The sequence below is a fragment of the Tyto alba genome, unplaced genomic scaffold, assembly GCF_018691265.1.
Source record: "Tyto alba isolate M040663 unplaced genomic scaffold, T.alba_DEE_v4.0 Super-Scaffold_7, whole genome shotgun sequence".
In the NCBI taxonomy this organism is placed as follows: Eukaryota; Metazoa; Chordata; class Aves; order Strigiformes; family Tytonidae; genus Tyto; species Tyto alba.
The window spans coordinates 26,353,049-26,371,706 of NW_024881328.1; the positions used below are offsets into that span (position 1 = coordinate 26,353,049).

The 18,658-nt window shown below is 39.3% G+C and overlaps 2 protein-coding genes across 5 annotated transcripts; one reads left to right on the plus strand and one right to left on the minus strand.

Moving 5' to 3' along the window:
* Window positions 1-314: 314 nt before the first annotated feature.
* FKBP7 (FKBP prolyl isomerase 7) lies at window positions 315-5,473 on the minus strand. The gene is made up of 4 exons (XM_033010901.2): window positions 5,142-5,473; window positions 3,373-3,524; window positions 1,004-1,137; window positions 315-684 (listed from the first exon to the last, which is right to left on the minus strand). The coding sequence occupies exons 1-4, from the start codon at window positions 5,357-5,359 to the stop codon at window positions 523-525; spliced, it is 666 nt and encodes a 221-aa protein (XP_032866792.2). The 5' UTR covers window positions 5,360-5,473; the 3' UTR covers window positions 315-522.
* A 225-nt stretch (window positions 5,474-5,698) lies between these two features.
* Window positions 5,699-18,533, plus strand: PLEKHA3 (pleckstrin homology domain containing A3). 4 transcript variants are annotated; one of them, XM_042784149.1, is made up of 8 exons: window positions 5,699-5,861; window positions 9,744-9,860; window positions 11,342-11,497; window positions 12,161-12,297; window positions 13,301-13,465; window positions 14,310-14,353; window positions 14,898-15,013; window positions 16,632-18,533. In XM_042784149.1, exons 1-8 carry the CDS (start codon window positions 5,822-5,824, stop codon window positions 16,757-16,759), a joined length of 903 nt encoding a protein of 300 aa, XP_042640083.1. In that variant the 5' UTR covers window positions 5,699-5,821; the 3' UTR covers window positions 16,760-18,533. The 4 variants fall into 4 exon arrangements, with proteins under 4 accessions (XP_042640083.1, XP_042640082.1, XP_042640086.1 ...); XM_042784148.1 differs by having other exon boundaries at window positions 14,950-15,013; XM_042784152.1 differs by lacking the exon at window positions 13,301-13,465 and having other exon boundaries at window positions 5,700-5,861.
* The last annotated feature ends 125 nt before the right edge of the window (window positions 18,534-18,658 follow it).

Sequence of the window (18,658 nt, forward strand, 5' to 3'; positions counted from 1 at the left end):
TAAGTTGCTTTAAAAACATTTATGTTTTTATCTTGACATTCCATACCCTGTGTTCATTTATTTTAAGGCCTTTTATAGTTAAATTTGCTGCAAACAGCAATTCTTCAAGAAGCTAGCCTAGGAGCCTGTAGAGGTTTAACAGAGTTACCTTCCTGGGATTCTGTTTTCCCCTTTGATTTTACAGGGGATTGAGAAGTTATGTTCTAACTATGTCAACAGGTACTGGAACCATTTTTGTGTGCTTGATAGGACAGAAATAATTATTTTCATCAGTATTTTACACAATGAGAAAGACTACTGAGCAATACTGGAGATTAAAATAATAGATCATGGTGTTTTCCAATTTTATTTCTTTCTTTTGAGATATCTAACACATTTTATTAATTGAATGTTAAAAATAAGATTTTTACAGTCACCTTAAGAGATATAAAAAGATGCCACTATAAAAAAAAATACAAAATTTCTATGACAAAGTAGTATTACTTCAGTGTCCAGAACAGAGACAAATATTTTTTTAAGTACTTAGAGTTCATCATGCTGGTAGACATTGTACTCCTTTGCTGATATGAAACCATCTCCATCATGGTCATTCTTCTTAAATATATCAGCTAAGATTTCATCATGGACTGAGGGATGACGTTTTTTGCCATCTCTTGCAAATTCTTCTTTCAAATACTGGCTTATCTAGAAGAAAAGAAAAAAGTCCAACCATTGTGGCTTTTACAGCTGTACTCAACAGCTATCTTCAAGGACACTTGGAGTATATACACAAATTATTGTGACTCCAGTGCAGACACATCTAAAGTTTGTTTCCCAGCAAGCCTGAGACATTCCAATATATTAATCAAAGCAAATTTCCAGATTCCACAGTGTAGTTTTTGTAAGCATACAGAAGCTTTACATGATGAACTGCAGCAGAAGCAGATCATGTAAAGATAACACCGATGCAGCCATATCTATAGTTTTATAAATCATTTATTCCAAATTAGTTACATCATATTACCTCAAGTTCAGAGAGTTTTCTGTCACTGTCCTTGTCTATCTGATTAAATGCTTCAACACTGCGAGGTCCCTTGTTTACTGCATAAAGTTCAATCTCAAAAATCAATGTTGCATTTGGTGGAATCTTGCCCTGTGCTATGAATAAAAGGAAAAAAAAGCATTTAAGAAATCAGACACTATGGTCAGGGATCACACATATGATAAATTCACATGCAAAGTGTCTTTGTCTTTTTATTACAAAAGGCTGTGTTAATACTGAGTTTAAACTCTGAATTTAAATATTATACAGCTAGACAGGAAGATTGTTCAGATTGTGTTAGATAAATGATTTTGAGAGAGATCTGCACACAATATACTTCCCTGAAACAAAATTATATTGCTAATATCAATTCAGGTACTTTTAAAAATTAAGAGAAGGGTTTGTGTTATGAAAAGCAAGTATGTCTAAAGTTCTCATTCTTTCACATACTGTCATATGATGGGGCTTATTGAGAGACTGATGCGTCTCTTAGATATCTGCAATCTGGTTTAAAAGATTACAGTAATAGACCAATGCTCGTATGTATTTTCTGTCTGAAGCAACAAGCAGGCAGTATCAGATTTTACCAACTTGCTATGAATTATACCTATGGTTAAAGGATTTGATATAAAGTTGTGTTTAAAATATATATCTCTTTAGAAAGAAGCAATAGAACATAGATCATCTGATTCACAAAAAAAAACCCCAACCCAAACCCCAAGCTACTGAAATATTTTGTCTGGTCTACAAAGGAAAAAAACATGTTAGACTTCATTATTCCTGTGTCAAAGCATTTCCTGATATCTCATGTAAAAACTCCCCTGCCTTTAAACACAGATCAATGTATCATGCATCTGGCAAAACAAGGGAACTGAAGAGATACAGTAACAAACTAATGAGGTCTGAAAAGTAGTGCCAAAAAAGCATCAAGAAATCATGCAGTGTAAAATTAAAATGTAAACATGCAAGTTGCTTCTATTCATAGCCAAAGCCAGTGAGCATGACATTGTGACGTCAGAATTTTGACAGAATTTTGAGCTTGTGCCCATCCTTCGTAAACTGAAGAAAAACTAAAGTATCTCCTTTGTTTATAAACAGAAGGTAAACAAAACTATTCCTCACAGTACTCATCTAAAATATTCATGGTAAAAATGACAGGTTTCAGAATTCAAATGATTTTAATCTTACAAGCTGTAAACATGTATAAGTTTTAAATATATCTGACTATACTAACAAAAGAAAGATACAATACTACAATTCATTGCCAGCAGTTTACACATATACATACCAACAAAGGAAAGATATGTAAAGATTTAGAAAGCCACATGCATCTTTTCTAATTCAAGATTAGGCAGGCATCTTCCCCAGCATGCAGGAATACGCTGAGACAGAGGACAGGTATGCTGTAGGGAAATAGTACTTTCTTGAAGTGCTACCTAGAACAAAGAGTTAAGACTAATATTAGGAGTGAAAGAACATACTTTTATTTGTGTCAGTCTTTTTCTTTGTTGTTAAGAGACTTACTTCTTAAACATTATGCTCAAGGGTAAAAATTTATTCCTAGTAAAATTCACTGGCTACAATGGAATTGTATGAAAGACAAAACTGGTGCATGGAATTCTGACATAATATCACTACCAAACTATTGTAGAGCAGGAGGTATCTTTTCACATAAACTACAACACACAAGTCAGAGCTGAATTGAAGTTATCTACAATTAAGAGTGCTGAAACACTGACTAAAACTCTGACTGGAACTTTTTTTTTTTTTTTAAAGTAGACTGTGGACGTAAGCATCATAAATTCAAATCAGATTTTATGCATTGTACTGTTGCAATTATTATTTAATGTGATGATATCATCCATTAAGTATCCAGAATGTGAGCAGTATTTTAAACAAATTATTTCTACTTAAATTAATTCTGTGGCATGCACTGGCTTACATTCCATTTTGCTCAGAAGACACAGAACGTCATTAAAAGGCTAAGCAGGCAGGAGTCAAATAATAGAAACTAACCATGAATAGAATGTAATAGATTAAGACAGAAAATGCTGATATGAATCATGAAGATCTTCCTTTTACTGTCAATTTTTCATATTATGGCAATACTTGGAAAAACACATCAGGTGCCATGTACTGAATTGTAACACAAATGGCAAGGCCTGGCTATGGGTTCTGTGATGAGGACTACTTAAACTGCACAGGAATGAGCAGGATTAGGCTGCACAGCTGCATCACCTCCAGTGCCTCCAAAAATAATGGAGCACCAATTCTTATAGTCATTTACAATACTGTATGTTTGAAAGGGTAAAACAGAGGAAAGACAAAGTTTAGTACTAAAACTTTTTTACCGTATCCTTGCTGTCCATATGCTAGTGATGGAGGAATGATCACTTTCCGTTTCTCTCCAGGACACATATTCATCATAGCAATATCTAACCCTTTTATGACTTGTCCAACACCCAGAACGAACCATTTTGGATGACCTTCATTTTGCGTCCGACTATTAAAAATAATTGGGAGTGGATAATAGTGAATTTAGTAATTATTTTTTTAAATATATAAAAATAACTTTAAATTAGCAGTCAGTAAAAACATACATTAAATTTTTAGAACACAAGAATGTTTAGAGTGCAAGAATATAAAGTATTAACACTGGCTTCCTGCTACATTTATAATTAATTTAAGGTCAAATCTTGAGATGTGTAAGGGGCAACTTCCTTCTGAAATCAAAAAAACAGGTAAAAAAAATAACTTATTACAAAAACATCTGATCTTCCTGATCATATACACTGCGTGCCAGTAAGTCTGTAAGAAGAGGAGTGCTGGGAGAAATTCACTGCTAGGAAGCGAGAATGTTGTCAGTAGTTAACACCACTGTAGGATGGGATGGGACAGAGCGTGCACGGGTGTGTTTCGGGAACCTGGCAATCCTGGTTACAGTACTGTGTGCTCAACTCACCACTCTGTTCTGTTTAGCTATTCAGTGCTTGAGCCAGATTCTGGTCCTATGAGGTGTCCCCAGTATGGCAGCTGCACTGATCAGCAATTGAAAAGCAGGAAGCTCAACAGTCAGAGGGCAACATTGTACGTACCAAAATCTGTCACTTCAACAGGCACAAAAAATGCAAGTAAAACGGTGCTGTTAAATGGAGAATTATCATCTATAGATATTTTTCTTAAATGATATAAGTAGGGGGTGAAGGAGTCAAGATTTTGTAATAAACTAAGCCACTGTTTGTAAGATCTGTCCAAACATGGGTAAGGAATAAGCCTGAAGGAAATAAAAGACTCTCATCCATCGTTCTACACAGGTCGAGTCCTGCCTCGCTAGTAGCATGCGCCGCCATTAAAAGCAAGGCACTGTAAAAATAAAGCTTTTGCACAATGGTTTCTGTGCAAAGCAAGCTAAACCAAGCTGAAGCTGCCTGAAGATGGATGGACGGGACAAAGTGTGAAGACAATCCCTAAATACTAACATCGGGTCAAAGAGGAAGGCAGCACAAACCGAGAAGCGAAGCAGCGGCAGGGAAGGGGCATAAAGACTGCAAACCACTCGTGTAATGCAGCTGCCCTGCACAATGCCAACTGTGCAGAAGTGCATGCTGTACTCAAGTTTCTGTCTGAAATAGTCAGTCTGCATCCCTACCAGGAGCTCCTTCTCCAAACCTGAGTTTCCTTGCACGGATTACAGCACAGAGGTGACAGGCGATAGCACGGTGATTTTTTTTTTTTTTTTTTTCAGTCTGCCAAAGGGGTTCTCCATGTGAGGTGTGGGCTACACGCAACCCTCCCAGTCGGTGTCCTTTACTGGCGACAGCCGCCAGTCTCAAGGTTGGCTTTGATGTCCAGCTTAGCGCTAGCTGCTGTCGACCCTAGGTAAATCCTACATCCTTCAACACTCGGATGAGGAAAAATAAAGGCTGAGATGGGGGGGATATAGCTAAGGTCTCCATGCTGGGAGCGCAGTGGGTCCCGCTTGACCAGCTGGTTGCCCGTGGGCCCGGCTCGCCCCTCAGCCGGGGAAGCGGGACCCACCGTTCCCGCGGGCGGTGCCACGTACGCGGCCGGGCTCGGGCCCGCCTCCCCTGCCACCCCACCCGGTGCCCTTCGGGCCCACCTGCAGTAAAACTTGGATCCGTCGCTGGCCAGGAAACCGTCGTAGTGCGCGTTCAGCAGATCCCCCTTCTTGCTCTTCGGGCTGCAGGTCTCGGGGAGGTGCAGCACCTCTATTTTAACCTCCTCCTCCTCCGCCGCCGCCGCCGCGCCGCCTGCGGCCTGCGCCGGGGCCGCCAGCAGGGCCAGCGGCAGGAGGAGCAGGGTCACCGCGCGGCCCATGTCGCCTGCGGGAGGCCGCCGGCGTGGCACTGCCGCCGCTGGGCCGAGGGGCTGGGCCTGCGTGGCGGTACGGCCCCAGTCCCCCCGGGCCGGCCCGCCGGCAGCCGCGGGGCGGGCGGTTCCTCGGGCCCGGCCCCCTCCGCTCAGGAAGTGCAAGGGCCGTCCGGCACCCAGCGCGGGGGGAGCGGGGCGGGGGGTGCCGGGGAGCGCGGCCGGGCGCGCATGGGAGGTGCGGAGCGCCCCGCGGGGCGGGTGGCGCCGCCGGGGCCGCCGCGGAGCCGCCGCCGCTGCCGCGCCAGAGCTGAGCGGCTCCGCCTCCGCGCGCGCAGGGAGCAGTAGCGGCGGGGACAGGAGGGGGAGGGAGGGGGAGCGCCCATCCCCGCGGCGGCGGCTGCTGCTGCTGCTGCTGCTCTTTCCCCGCGGCGGAGCAGGAGGATGCGGCCCGGCATCGGGCTCTGAGCGATGGAGGGGGTCCTGTACAAGTGGACCAACTACCTGGCGGGTGAGTGGCGGGGGCCGGGGCCTGAGGGGGGCGGCGGTAGGGGCTGGGGCCTGCGCTGCTGGGGAGGGGGGGGCTTGGGCTCGTCAGTGAGGCGCGTCCGTGCGTCGGGGAAGGGGGGTGGGTCCGGGCGAGCTGTTTTTAACGCGCTGGCTGAGAAATTGCTCGCCGTTTGTGTTCGGAGCCAAGCCGCTGGGGAGCGGCGGGGGCTGAGGGCGGCTGGCGCGGCGGGCCGCCGGCTGCGGGGGACGGCGCATGAGGGCGGTCGCTCCGCTCCCCGCGCGTTTCCGTGTGTGTGGCGTGGCGTGGCGTGGCGTGGTGTGGCGTGGCGGGGCGGCAGGGCCCCAGCCGGGCCGAGCCCCTCGGCGGCTCCCTCGCAGCCCTGCGGCACCGGCGCGGCGCGGCCCGGCGGCCTCACAGCCGCGGCGTGCCCCGGGCTCCCCCTGGGAGCTGGGTGGTCAAGCACCGCTCGGGACCTGGACTGCGCCTTACCCAGCTCGTGAGGGGCCCTTGACAGGACAGGCTGCAGGGAAACGCCATCAGAAGTGCCCCGTTCTAACGGCCCAGCTGTGGGGTGATCCCCTCCACCTCCGTTTCCTCTCAGAAGTAGCTTTATTTTGCAGCGTACAAACTTGTAAGGTATCCTTGCTTGCAGTTCAGGAATCGTTTAGGATTACGTCTTTAAATCTTAAGTGCTAAGTGTAAAAAGCCTGAGTTCTTTTTTAGTTTGCTTTTGGATGGTAATTTTTTGATGTCTGATACTCCTTTATCCTAGCCTGTAAAACACATAGGAAAACTTGGTTCTCAGTGAAGTTTCACGAAATGTGTTTTGAGAAGTGCTTTAGACAAAAGTGCAACAAATGCCTGCATTTGCCATCACAGCTCTGGTTTTGTTTGCATCATCCTCTGTGGTAATAAGATACTGCCTCCCTCTGGAGATAGCAATGGATAGATGGTACTGTCAAGGTGAAACAGATTTCTCTTGACACTGTAATAAGACTAATTGTCCCTCTAGAGCAGATCAGTGTTGGATCATATACCTTGCTTAATCAGGCCTCACGTTTGCTTTGACAATATCTTTTTTGCCCTCTTGTTCTTCAGCACTTCACGTGTACTGTTCTACTTCTGCATATTCAGATTTTGAACATGGAGTGGTGTGAAACTCAATCTTGAGGGTTTATGAAACGTGGGCCACATTGCATAGATTGTGTGCACTTGCTGTGAATTGAAGTGTACAGAGCATAATCTTGCATTATTCTGAGCAAATACGTGTCCACGTATACTGGTCTTCCAGTGAAAGAGAGCAGTTGTACTGTAATTAAATAGATATTTAATAAGATATTTTTGTCACTTATTCACAGTAAATGTGGATAAAACACATACAGGAAAAGTATAGTTATGAAAGAAATAATAAGTACAAGTTTCTTTTAAAAATAGAATGGAAACTGTCACTTTCACTTATGTGGCCAAAAATGTTACTGTAGCAAAAGGTAAAAGGTCACAGGTAATGAGCCCTTGTGTTTGATATAAACTTCCCATCTGAAGTCTGTTATTTAATATGTAAATACTCAACAGTAACCGAATGCTATACAGACAATAGACTGGCATATCAAAGTGCAGCTGAATTCTGCTGAAAGTCAGTAGCCCTCAAAAACTGCAAACTGCAGGACCCTTCCTTCCCTGTGTGCTGGCCAGCTGTGAGCATCTGCTCCATCTGCTCATGCATTTCAGAATTACAGTGTGTCAGGAATTCCCAACAATTTCTGGACTATAGAATGGCAGAAAAGTAAAAAAAAAAAAAAAAAACACTAATCATATTAGTGAAGTTTTAAATTTTATTAGCAACTTTTGTGTTAGTCTGCTATCTATTTTTGTAGCCAGAAATAGGCTGTAGTATTTGTTGCTGATGGTAGAAGCCAAGCAGCAAAAGAGCTTGTTGTGGTTACTGAAGGATTATGGAAAACATTTAGTTTCTTCCTTCATTAAAAGAAAATCAGAAATACACCTTTATTTTTTCTTCCCCTTAAATAATATTTGTCAATCTAAGAATTTCTGAAGTACAAATTTGACAAAATATTTAACAAACACAGGATGCTATGTTTGCCCAATTTAAAATCAGAAGAGGTGTTTTTCTTCAGCTTGCTTCTGTGAGGCACTTGGAGGCTTAAGTCCTTTGCATCTCTTTTTTTCCAATACCAGCATAAAGTGTGGCTGGAATAATCATCTGTGTAGGGTCCCTTTTTGTCAGAATCGGACTGTTGAGATAGGCATTGACTTATTACCTGTGCATGCAGTTTGGAGATAAGGGCAGCACAGAGTCAATGTTTTGCAACACAGGGTAGCAGGGAAAAAAAAAACATCAGTGCATTTCTAATCTGCATTTTGCAGGACAGAGTCTTCAGTAGTCCTTTCATGACTGCTTACATATTCTTTGAGTGTAAGTGGTGATGCATACATACAATTTGAAATATTTCCTGTGAGAGTTGGTATCCCTCAGTATTTGTACTTTCTTCCATTCTGTTTTTGTATCTATGGATCTGCTTATTAGTTACCACTCTGCATTTTGAAAGACACAGATGCTTATCATGGAATTGTAACGTGATGTAGTGGGGCCTGGTCTTACACTTCTTGAATTAGTGTTAAAACTTGTAATGATTTAATGTGAGTAATATTTAGCTGATTTTCAAGAGTCTGGTACCTGATTAAGCCTCTTGTGTTATAATAGACTGCTGCTGAATGGCTGCAGCTTGCTCTGTTGGAATGGCAGCTGGTAAGTGCCATGGATCACACCATCGTATGACCAAATACGTTGAGTTCTTGGCCGCGCAGTTATTGCCATTCCTAACCTTAAACCAAGCAGGAAGCTGAAGTTTGATGTTGAGTTGTAAAATAGAGGGATAATCTGCTACTGTTGTACAGCTAACCCAGACTGTAATGGGCCAATGGAACTGTTATGCTCTACTGGAGTGTTTTAGCTCTATGTTATTTTTCGAAACAGCTGATTTACCAGGCAAAATGATTTGCATTTAGTAGTATTAGACATGAGGGCACCTATTCCAATGAGTGTTGAATTTTATGCAATAGCTGTTAAAAAAAGGAAGATAAAAGGGGAAAAAAAGGAATGCTAATATACTTTAATATGAGGGCCCATGACAGTGATTTACTGTGTGGTATAATGCTGCACAGACTTCTTGCATAGACTGCTCTGTTTTGTAGATGTAGTGAAGTCAGAGATCATTATATAATTTTGCTAATGCAAAGCTGGTGAAAACCTTCATAGATGAGCCTGGTGTATGCTATCCTCACAAATGGACCTAGGCATTTTAGCCATGTCTCAGTTCTCTGTGCAATGCCTGATGTTGCTGAGCAATGGAGCTGGGCTGCTTTCAGAGAAAATGGTGTGTCAGTAGTTAAGTGTGAAATACGAAGTTTTCACTGAAATACAGTAGGCAGAGAAGACCATAGCATATCAGTTGGTGACATCAATTATTTATTTAAACCTTACAAATAAGGTCCTACAATCTTAAGAAAGTCTACCTGAAAAATATACGTGAATGAGAATGGCTCATCAGAGGTAGGTAATTTATCAGCCTTCAAAATAATATTCCTTGGTTGGTAAATTAAAAAATAATTTTGCTCTAGAATGGAATATAGTGAAAACTGAAATATTGATGATGTATGAAAGGGAGTGAAATATCCATATAATACTAGTCTGGCTATAGAGTGGCTCTGGTCTTCAGACTGTGCAAATTGTTTACTTGCTGGTGCATTACAAGAGTAGTTTAATGTTTGCATTTTTTTTATAAAAGTTTTAACAGCCAAATAGCTGAATTTGATTTGCAATTTAATAGTTAGACTAAACTTTCATGTTTTTGATCTCCCTAGGTTGGCAGCCTCGGTGGTTTGTTTTAGACAATGGGATATTGTCATACTATGATTCACAGGATGATGTTTGCAAAGGCAGCAAAGGAAGTATAAAGATGGCTGTGTGTGAAATAAAAGGTAAGAATTAATAGATCTCTGCTTGAGGAAATTTTAGCTGACAGGGAAATAGGAAAGATCACAAATCATCTACTTTGCATCACAGGTTTTTCCTCCTATATTTTTGTTTCTCTATAGTCCAATGTGACTGCTTCATAGTTTGCAAATAATAATGAATGTGAATTATGACGTGGTGAAAAAGAAAAAATGTTTTTGACTGTTAGAGCTCTGTTCTGAGATTTAGAACCCACCATATATTTATTCTTGTTGTAAATAGTTGTGTGCCTGTGTCTTATGCTTGAAGTTACCGCATCTAGTTATTTAGTTCTACAGCTTTTCCCTCTTGTGACCAGGGATAAGACTGAATCATGAATGCCAGCTTTTTAGGAGAGCAGCAGCAGTGACCCAAAAGGGGAGATTCTTATAAACCAGAGATGTTTAGTCTTTTAATTTTTTACTTTTTTCTTGTAATTTTTACTTTTGTCACTGTTAGAAGCTGCTCATGTGCATAGATGATGGATGTAATGGAGTTAGAAGTGACCTGTGTGTGTTCACTGTGAGTTTAGTTTTTAGTGTATTGTAAGCTGTAGGTCAACCTCCTTGGCTAATAGCAAGGCATTGTCTTAACTCTCCATTGCTTCCAGCTCTTTACCTCTTTCCAGATAGCTGCATATGACTGGGCTTGTGATGTGGGTACTGTATATTAAAAAGTAGGAGATTCTCATTTTACATGGGTCATCAAGTATTTTTCATGTGGTAGGTCCCTTTTTGTTATTGTTTCCTTGGTTTAGATGAAATCAGTGATGTAGAGTGGAAGATCTCATTTTTTGGCCTTTCCAGTTGTTCATTTTGCTTGTCATCTTGTTTTTTCATGAAGGGAGGATCATAGTTGATGTCCGGATTTGGTGCAGTTTCCTGCATGCATGGCTTGTGGGGAGCAAGTTTGGAGGAACTGTGGTTGATAATGTGAAACTCAGCAGAGTATTCAGTTAAAAATGTAGTACTGAATATAATAGACTGTGAACAGAATCCACCTCAGCTCTTGGTTCTTGGACTCTGCAACCTGAAGCCAGATTTCATCTAGAAGGGAGATTATTTCAGTTTTTAGTCTAGTCCTCCGTAAATACTTGTCCTTGCAACAAAACTCTTCAGAAGTTTGACATGTTTAGACCTGGTTTGGAATGCAACAGTTAAAGATTTGTATGCAGTATATTGTTAATGCAGAAAGGAAACACCGTTGTACTTGAGTCTGGCCACTGTTCGGTGCTTATGTTGCTACCTGTTGACTTGAAGGCATGCTGGGGAAAAGGGTTGAGCAGCTTTGGGCTTGTTGTTTAGCAGTGGTGCATTGTGATTTACTTTATTACTATGGGATTGTAATAAACATTTTTAAATACTTTGTTCAGTATTTAATAAATAATTGTTACTGAGTTTAGTTTGGGGATTTTTGTTGGGTTTTTTGGTTTATTTTTCAAAATTATTTTTTTCTTCTCTATCATAAGTTCATGCAACAGACAACACAAGAATGGAGCTAATCATCCCAGGGGAACAGCATTTTTATATGAAAGCAGTTAATGCAGCCGAAAGGCAAAGGTGGCTAGTAGCACTGGGGAGTGCAAAAGCCTGTTTAGCAGATACCAGAACAAAGAAAGAAAAAGGTATGTGTGTTACCTAGAGCATATACGATCTTACCACGTTTTAAAATGCCTGTTTTCAGATAATGATAGTGCAAATACTGTGGTAGAAAGTCAGTATTATTGTCTTTAAATATAAATCATTATTATGGCTCGTCATCTATATGGTAAATTCTCCCATGATGTTTGAATTAGAGGTCACTTCTGTTGACCTGTTCTATCTTAAGAAGCTGAAATACCAGCGATTTAATGCCATTACAAGAACAAGCATACTGTTTGTAGCTGCTGTGAAGCCATTTAATTTCTGCTGTTTTGATTCTTTATAGTTACTAGTGTTTTTTCCATGATTCTTCTTGGATGGCTTAATGTAACCATTTCCAGCCACTCTAGTGGGTGTAAATTTCATCCACTACATTTTTTAATATGTTACATTGCAGCTAAGAAAGATTTCAACTTCATCTTTCCTAGTTATGTTCCTCTTTCTTAATGGTCATTAAGTTAGTATCTGTTATCCTGAAGCACAAACTGTTGTCTGCTTCAAATACAGTTCTTGATTCATTGCAGGATCCAGTTTTCCTCAAAATTAAGTGAATTTTTAAATTGATATTTGAATTTAAATGAAAAGTGCTTAAAAATTGTGTGTATACATTGTATGCAATAAATTGATATTCCCTTTATTTTTCTCAGAAATAAGTGAGACCAATGAATCTCTTAAAACCAAAATGTCCGAACTTCGTCTCTACTGTGATCTTTTAATGCAGCAAGTTCATACAATACAAGAATTTGTTCAGCATGATGAGACTTGCTCTGCTCCCAGCATTGAGGTACAGAATTTGTAGAATGCCATTGGAGAACCTAATTATATCATACACCTCAAGTTTCTGTTGACATCTTATGCCTTTTTCATCTCCTAACATTGGGAGATTCAACCTACGGTCAATTTTTGAGTGCCCGTGTGTATATAATACTGACATTGATTATATCTGTGTAAAGTACCTGGATGATTTAACTGTAATTCTAACACGCATTAGAAGGGAATGGTGTTACTGAGTTGTTTGGTTAAAAGAGCTGCCATATGAGTTATGCAATAATTTGTCTTGTTTGGCCTATCTGTTATGGGCAGGGTAGTTGAAACAGTCTTGTTTGTCCATTCTTTACTTCCTTGTGTAGGAAGGTACTCCATTTTGTTATCAGTGAAAGCTAGTGTTACAGGTATTGGAAACCTGCAGTGTATCTATATCTCTCAATATGCTCAAGTAAAATTATTCTAGTATTTCTGCTTTGGAATGAAAGTTTGAACTGGAAATTATGAATGGCTTCATTCTTTACACTCTTGAGCAGCGTGTGGACAATATTGTTTACTTAAAGCAAAGCAAGGAATTGATGCTTAGTCACAACACAGCAAATTATTTTCAATTTTTATTGTGCCGTTGTCAACAATTGTTGTGCAGGCTCCTTGCACTGGAGCGATAAAGTTGTTCACACATTCTGCTGCAATTGTTCGTTTCACTGAATGATCTTCTGATAACAGTTAGTCACTCTGAGACAAGCTTTGCAGTAAAAAACGTTATGGCATTGTTGGCTGATGCCCTAAAGAAATTATGATGCAGAAAGAAATCATGCTGCTGTCATACCAGTTTGCTTAAATTAACCTCACTGGAAGGTGTACATCTGATTAAATAAAATGGGAAATGGAAGCTCTTAGTGGTAATGAGGGAAATTAGTGTGTGTGGGAGTGGTGGTGGTGGAGACTTGTATCTGCATCTCTTTGGTGGTGTTGTTTTTTTTTTTTTCTTGCTTATACTCGCGCTTTACATTTATTTTCAGAACATGAATGAAGCCTCTTCCTTGCTTAGTGCCACATGTAATACTTTTATCACAACACTTGAAGAATGCGTGAAGATTGCTAATGCCAAGTTTAAGCCAGAAATGTTCCAGCTGCCTCACCCTGATCCATTAGTTTCTCCTGTGTCACCATCACCTGTCCAAATGGTTTAGACATTTTGAAATACTGTTTTTAAGGTGTCATATTGTTGGTTGGGTGGGGGGAAGAATGGCAGAAGACTATGCTATTGCTAGGTTCTATGATGTTGACAGTTGAAATCTTCACTCTGTTAGATCAGTACTAGTCCTGAATATAAATCAGTAATTTTCCATTCCCAGACTTTGCTAGCCTTTACAGAATCAGAGTTATTTATAGTATGTGTCAAGACTCTGTAATGAGGTATTTTGTAAATGAATGAGGTTTAAGTTTTCCTCAGTTCAACTGTTTCCTTGTATTTTATAATACTAGCTGTGCACTGATCTTGTGGGATTCTGGGAATCCCTTTCTTTGCACTCGGACTACTTACAAAGCTGATCATTATTGATTAAAATTAGTAACTTTGATCCACATAGAGATTTGACAGTGATATCAGAAAACCCACCAGGAATCAAAAGGCAGGATTTCGGTTTATGGTGTAATGGGGAATTCAAGCTAGCATTTGGTAGAGGTCTTGGTATTTCTGTATATCATTGCAATTAACAAATGAGTCTGTGAGTAACTTTGGAGCAAGAGAGAATGAATTCCTTAGAAACTAGGGAGTATTTTTTTGTAGTAAACTATTTCCTGTATGAATGCTTTAAACTTTTAATACTGATGATAATCCATCTGTTTTCATATAGATAAATCAGTTTTTTAACTGAGTGGTTGCTTTTAGTTTAAAAAAAAAATTCCCTCTCTCTTTGTAGAGACTGTAAAGAAAGTAAAAATTAATGTAGGTATGCATATTATTTAAAGTAGCTTGTGACACTTTTGGTGTGGTTTGTTGTTTGGATTTTTTTTTTTTTCCTCTAGATGAAGCGTTCCGTTAGTCACCCTGGTCCTTGCTATTCAGAAAGGTAACATTCTGTTTCATTAAGCTTTTTTTCTTATGTGTCAGAAAACCTCTCTGAATCTGCTAGCGTTAAAATAAAAATGTGAGAAGAATTGTTCACTTGAGGAAAAAAAATTCAACAGCATAAATTGGTCCAGTTTTGAAAACTAAGGGTGCAGGTGATCAGTGTTGATGGAAAATAATGCAGCTGCCATCTCTACACTATGAAAATTTCTTCATGCTAGAAACTTTATGGAAATTACTTATTCTGACAAGTTCCTGAAATTAGACATAGAGTTTGAAATGCTAACATTATTTTTGGGTCAGTGTTTCAGATTCTTGAGTTATTTTCTTCGGCATGCAAAGATTATATTACATTTTTATTTCCATTTTCAAGCTTTATAATGGTGAAAATTAAGAATATTCTATTGACTGTACCATTTTTGGTTTAGTATAGTGTAAAGCATTGATACTAACAGTTTAATATAAGCACCAAAATTACTTTAAAGTGTGATAAGTTTGTGTGGGCTGTTACAGGTTTTGCTTACTAATAGATCTCACTTCTATAGGAATAATCATTCTGTAAAAGAAACAATTTCATCCCTTCACCGATTTTCACAGCGGCGCAGAAGAACATACTCGGATACAGAATCCTACAGTGATACTGCCTTGGAAGATTCTCAGAGTAAGTTTGGCAGAGGGGTGGTTTTCTTTTTGTATGTTGTTGTACAACGTATTACCCTATTTAGAGCAGCTGTTCTAGTACTGATACCAGCATGAGGAAAAAAAGTTTTCTTTTCAATACAGAGTTTTGGTTGTAAGATTCCTGTATTATAAATCAAGGCAGTTGTGTAGTTTATTATGTGGCTTTCATTCACATTGAAAAGGGTCTTATGGCTGGAGTGGTTGTATTGAAATCAGTGGGACCACTGGCAAGATAAAATAGAGGTGTAACCAAAGAAGGGATGTTTGTACTAACAGAATCTTACACGAATGTCTGGTAGGTGGTGTGGATTACTGTTGTTTGCCACCTACTTGTCGTCACGAAACAAATTCTCCTTTCCGTGATTCCTGTGAGGGGTGGGGGGTAATTTCCACCCAGTGCATTGTGGAAAGACAGTTAATTTTGGTGGCTGCTTGCCTTTTGAAGAGAACAGCACTATTCTGAAAGAGTGCAGCTGTGACAATAATAAATAAAACCAACCCAAAAAATTAAGGAGTGATGTCATGAGCAGAATATTATTCCTTCTCATTAGATGGGCCTACTGAGTAAGTTGCCAGTTCTTCTGTGGTTTTTCCTTTTGAATCTTGCTGTCATTTTGACTCCACCCTAACTCCTCTCAGGGAGACTTTATCTTGACTAGTTCTTCTTAACTAGTTCTGGTTTAGTCTTGCTTCCTTTCGAAGTGCCTAGTGCCTCACTTGGATTGAGAAAACGTGAGGCCTGCGCATTGCTGAAAGCCCATGTGATCACGAATAGGTACTAATGCTTTACATTCTATCACGAAGCAAGTATTCACACCGCCGCATTGTTTTCTTGGTTCTCTGATGCTCACGTGTTGCCGGGTGACCACCTCTTCCAACTCACTCTTCTGCCAGCAGCATAGGGTGTGCTCAGTTTAGATCTTAGTCTGTGACTCATCACCAGTGTAGGTACGCATCAGTCTAGTTTCCTGTAATGCAAAGCTTTTGTTACTATCAGGACTTTCTGGTGTTGGTTACTCAGTCTGACTTTTCAGGACTGCTGAGAAGAATCTTTGTCTTGTGTGTTTCTGCTGATACCAGGCTTTTTTGGTTCCTTACTATGTAGCTCTAGTTTCTAGCTCAGTGGTTTTTTGTTTTCTTCTGTTGGGTTAGAAGGTCACTCTGCTACCTTCCAGTTATCTTAGTTCTTTCTCTTTCCTGTCAGGTAGCCTAGCAATACCTAATTTGCAGTAAGTCGTCCATCTCAATTTAATAATAGAAAATGTTTTAATTAAATGCTTATTGATGCATCAGTTCTTAAAAAAAAAAAAGTTTGTGTTCCTCATACAGAATATGTCTGTACTTCACAGATTTCTGTCCTTCATAATGTAAAAATCATTGTGTATTAAAAAAAAAAAGATTACTTGATTTATACTAGCTGAATGTTCTAATATGCATCATCCTTGGGCATGACATTGATTGAAATCTTTTAGTAAAAGTCCAAAGTAATTAAGCTTCTGATTGCTTATGTATAGGAAATAGTTAGCAAATAGAATAACTGACAGATTGGATGAGGTTTTTTGGGGTTGAAAATTAAATACTTACTGATATCTTCATAGGATCTGCTCACTGTTCTAGAAGTGCTGTCAATGGAGATCTGGTATCATCAACCATTCCTGAAGAAAATAGATCAGTATCAAAGGAAAGATCTGAACTGGAAGAGACTCCTTCATCCTTTTCTTCCTGAAGAAACTGAGAGTATTCAATTTTCTATAAATAATGCTATGCAAAAGCTGCTGTAATTATACTGTTGTTATAGGAAGTAGTCATTTCCCTTTTTAGAAGGATTTCTCTGCACTTTATAGAATAACATAAAAACTATCTTTGAAGTGTATTTTATCTTTATATAGTTTATTTGCAAGAGTATTTTCCTAATATTTCATAGTTTGAATGTGCGTTTTTTGGAACAAATGATGGCTTAACAGATAAGCATCCACATTTGTAAATGTAGCTCTTTTTAAAAAGTATGAAGGTCTGACTGATACATTAGTAAAACTGCAGGCTATAAACTTCAGCAAAAAGGTTTAATTTTTTTGGAGAAAATGCAACTTGTGCCATGGACCACTTGGTCATTTGTACCAGGTCATCCACCAGAAACTGTGATTAGCCCTGCAGTGGCTTTTTTGCCTGTGTAAGGGCTGTGGGAATGGGCACTAATGGGTCTACTCTAGCAGCTTGACAGTAACTGACATTGCCTTCTTTAAAAACACAAGGATATACATAATCCGGTCCTTATTTTTAGCCAATGAAAGTAGAAATATTTAGTGTATTTTTCTAAACAAATGTATAAAAATAACTTAATATGAAGCATTTGTACCAAACATTGGATATTTAATAATTTTTATTTATTTATTCTTTTTTGCATCAAAAATTTCTACCTACTTTCACTACTAAAGATCTACTAAAGGCTTCAAAATGTGCATAAATTGTTTCTGGGGTGTGTAGCATCACAAGTAGCTAATGCAGCACTGTTAAGATTACTCTGCTCACTTAAGATGTGTTTTTAGCAAAGTATTATAGAAGCAAGAGCTGAAATATTAGACCATAAAGCTGCTGTTGTACCGAATGTTTGTATCTATACATATGTTATTTATGACATATTTATACAAAAGGGAGCTTCTTTTGTTGGTGACTCCTTTATATTATTTGAGGATGGTATACACCAGGAGATGGATTCTGCTCTCATTTACATCAGTGTATATTTACATTAACTGTAAGAAGAGAGTCAGACTCCGATCTCAAATAATTAATAAGTAATACAGTATAACAGTGCCTACTAGCACCTTGGTCCATAAGGTTGTTAGTGTTAGCATTGTAAGCTTTTGGGTTTTTTTTTGGTATTCATTTAGGAATAAACTTGGTCTATAAAGTCTTAACTATAGAGCACTTTAAGCAAGCCATTTACTGTTTTTGAGTTACACAATTGCTAAATAAATGTACAGGGTTTTTTGCACTCAAGCACATACCAAAATCTGTTTTTATAATCAAGTCTTTATTTTGGTTTAACTAGTCTTCCTTTTGTGTATATGAATAATTTGGTGTTTTTGAAGCAGGCTGGAAAGGACAGATGGGAATGGAAGCTTTCCTTATAAATTTCTGGAGTGTTGGTTTATTTAAATCAAAATAGGTCCAAATATTGAGGAAAAAACATATGAGCTGTTGCCCGTATATAAAATACCAGTTTATAAAGCATTTTGTCAGGGTCAAATGGAATGGAATGGTTTGTACAAGTAAAGTTATTTGTGGATACCAGCTCAGAGCTGTCATTTGTGCTCAGTTCTGTCAATTTTCATGCAACTAGCATTTGCAGATGCATATCAGCCACACACATGCTTGTACATTTTTTCTGAATGTTTGCTTTAAGGTGTTCTGTATGTCGATTAAGACAATTGTAAAAATAAGTATTAAAAAAGATATTCCAAGAAGTAAACTATGTATTGCAATGAGACTGTTATCTTGAATCCTGTGCTGTCTTGGAGCTGATTTTTGAAATTTCACGGAGGTTTCTATCAGCTTGTACAGTGTTAAGTACATGTCACATTAACAAATACCTTTTTCTGGCTTTCAACTACTACAGAGAAAATAG

Excerpts from the sequence above, each read along its gene's own strand:
- FKBP7 (XM_033010901.2), bottom strand. The coding sequence starts at position 5,359 with ATGGGCCGCGCGGTGACCCTGCTCCTCCTGCCGCTGGCCCTGCTGGCG. Across the intron at positions 3,525-5,141 it reads GGATCCAAGTTTTACTGCAG|TCGGACGCAAAATGAAGGTC; the intron begins GTGGGCCCGAAG and ends TATTTTTAATAG. Across the intron at positions 685-1,003 it reads GAAAACTCTCTGAACTTGAG|ATAAGCCAGTATTTGAAAGA; the intron begins GTAATATGATGT and ends CTTTTCTTCTAG.
- PLEKHA3 (XM_042784148.1), top strand. The coding sequence starts at position 5,822 with ATGGAGGGGGTCCTGTACAAGTGGACCAACTACCTGGCGG. Across the intron at positions 5,862-9,743 it reads GTGGACCAACTACCTGGCGG|GTTGGCAGCCTCGGTGGTTT; the intron begins GTGAGTGGCGGG and ends TGATCTCCCTAG. Across the intron at positions 13,466-14,309 it reads CACCATCACCTGTCCAAATG|ATGAAGCGTTCCGTTAGTCA; the intron begins GTTTAGACATTT and ends TTTTTCCTCTAG.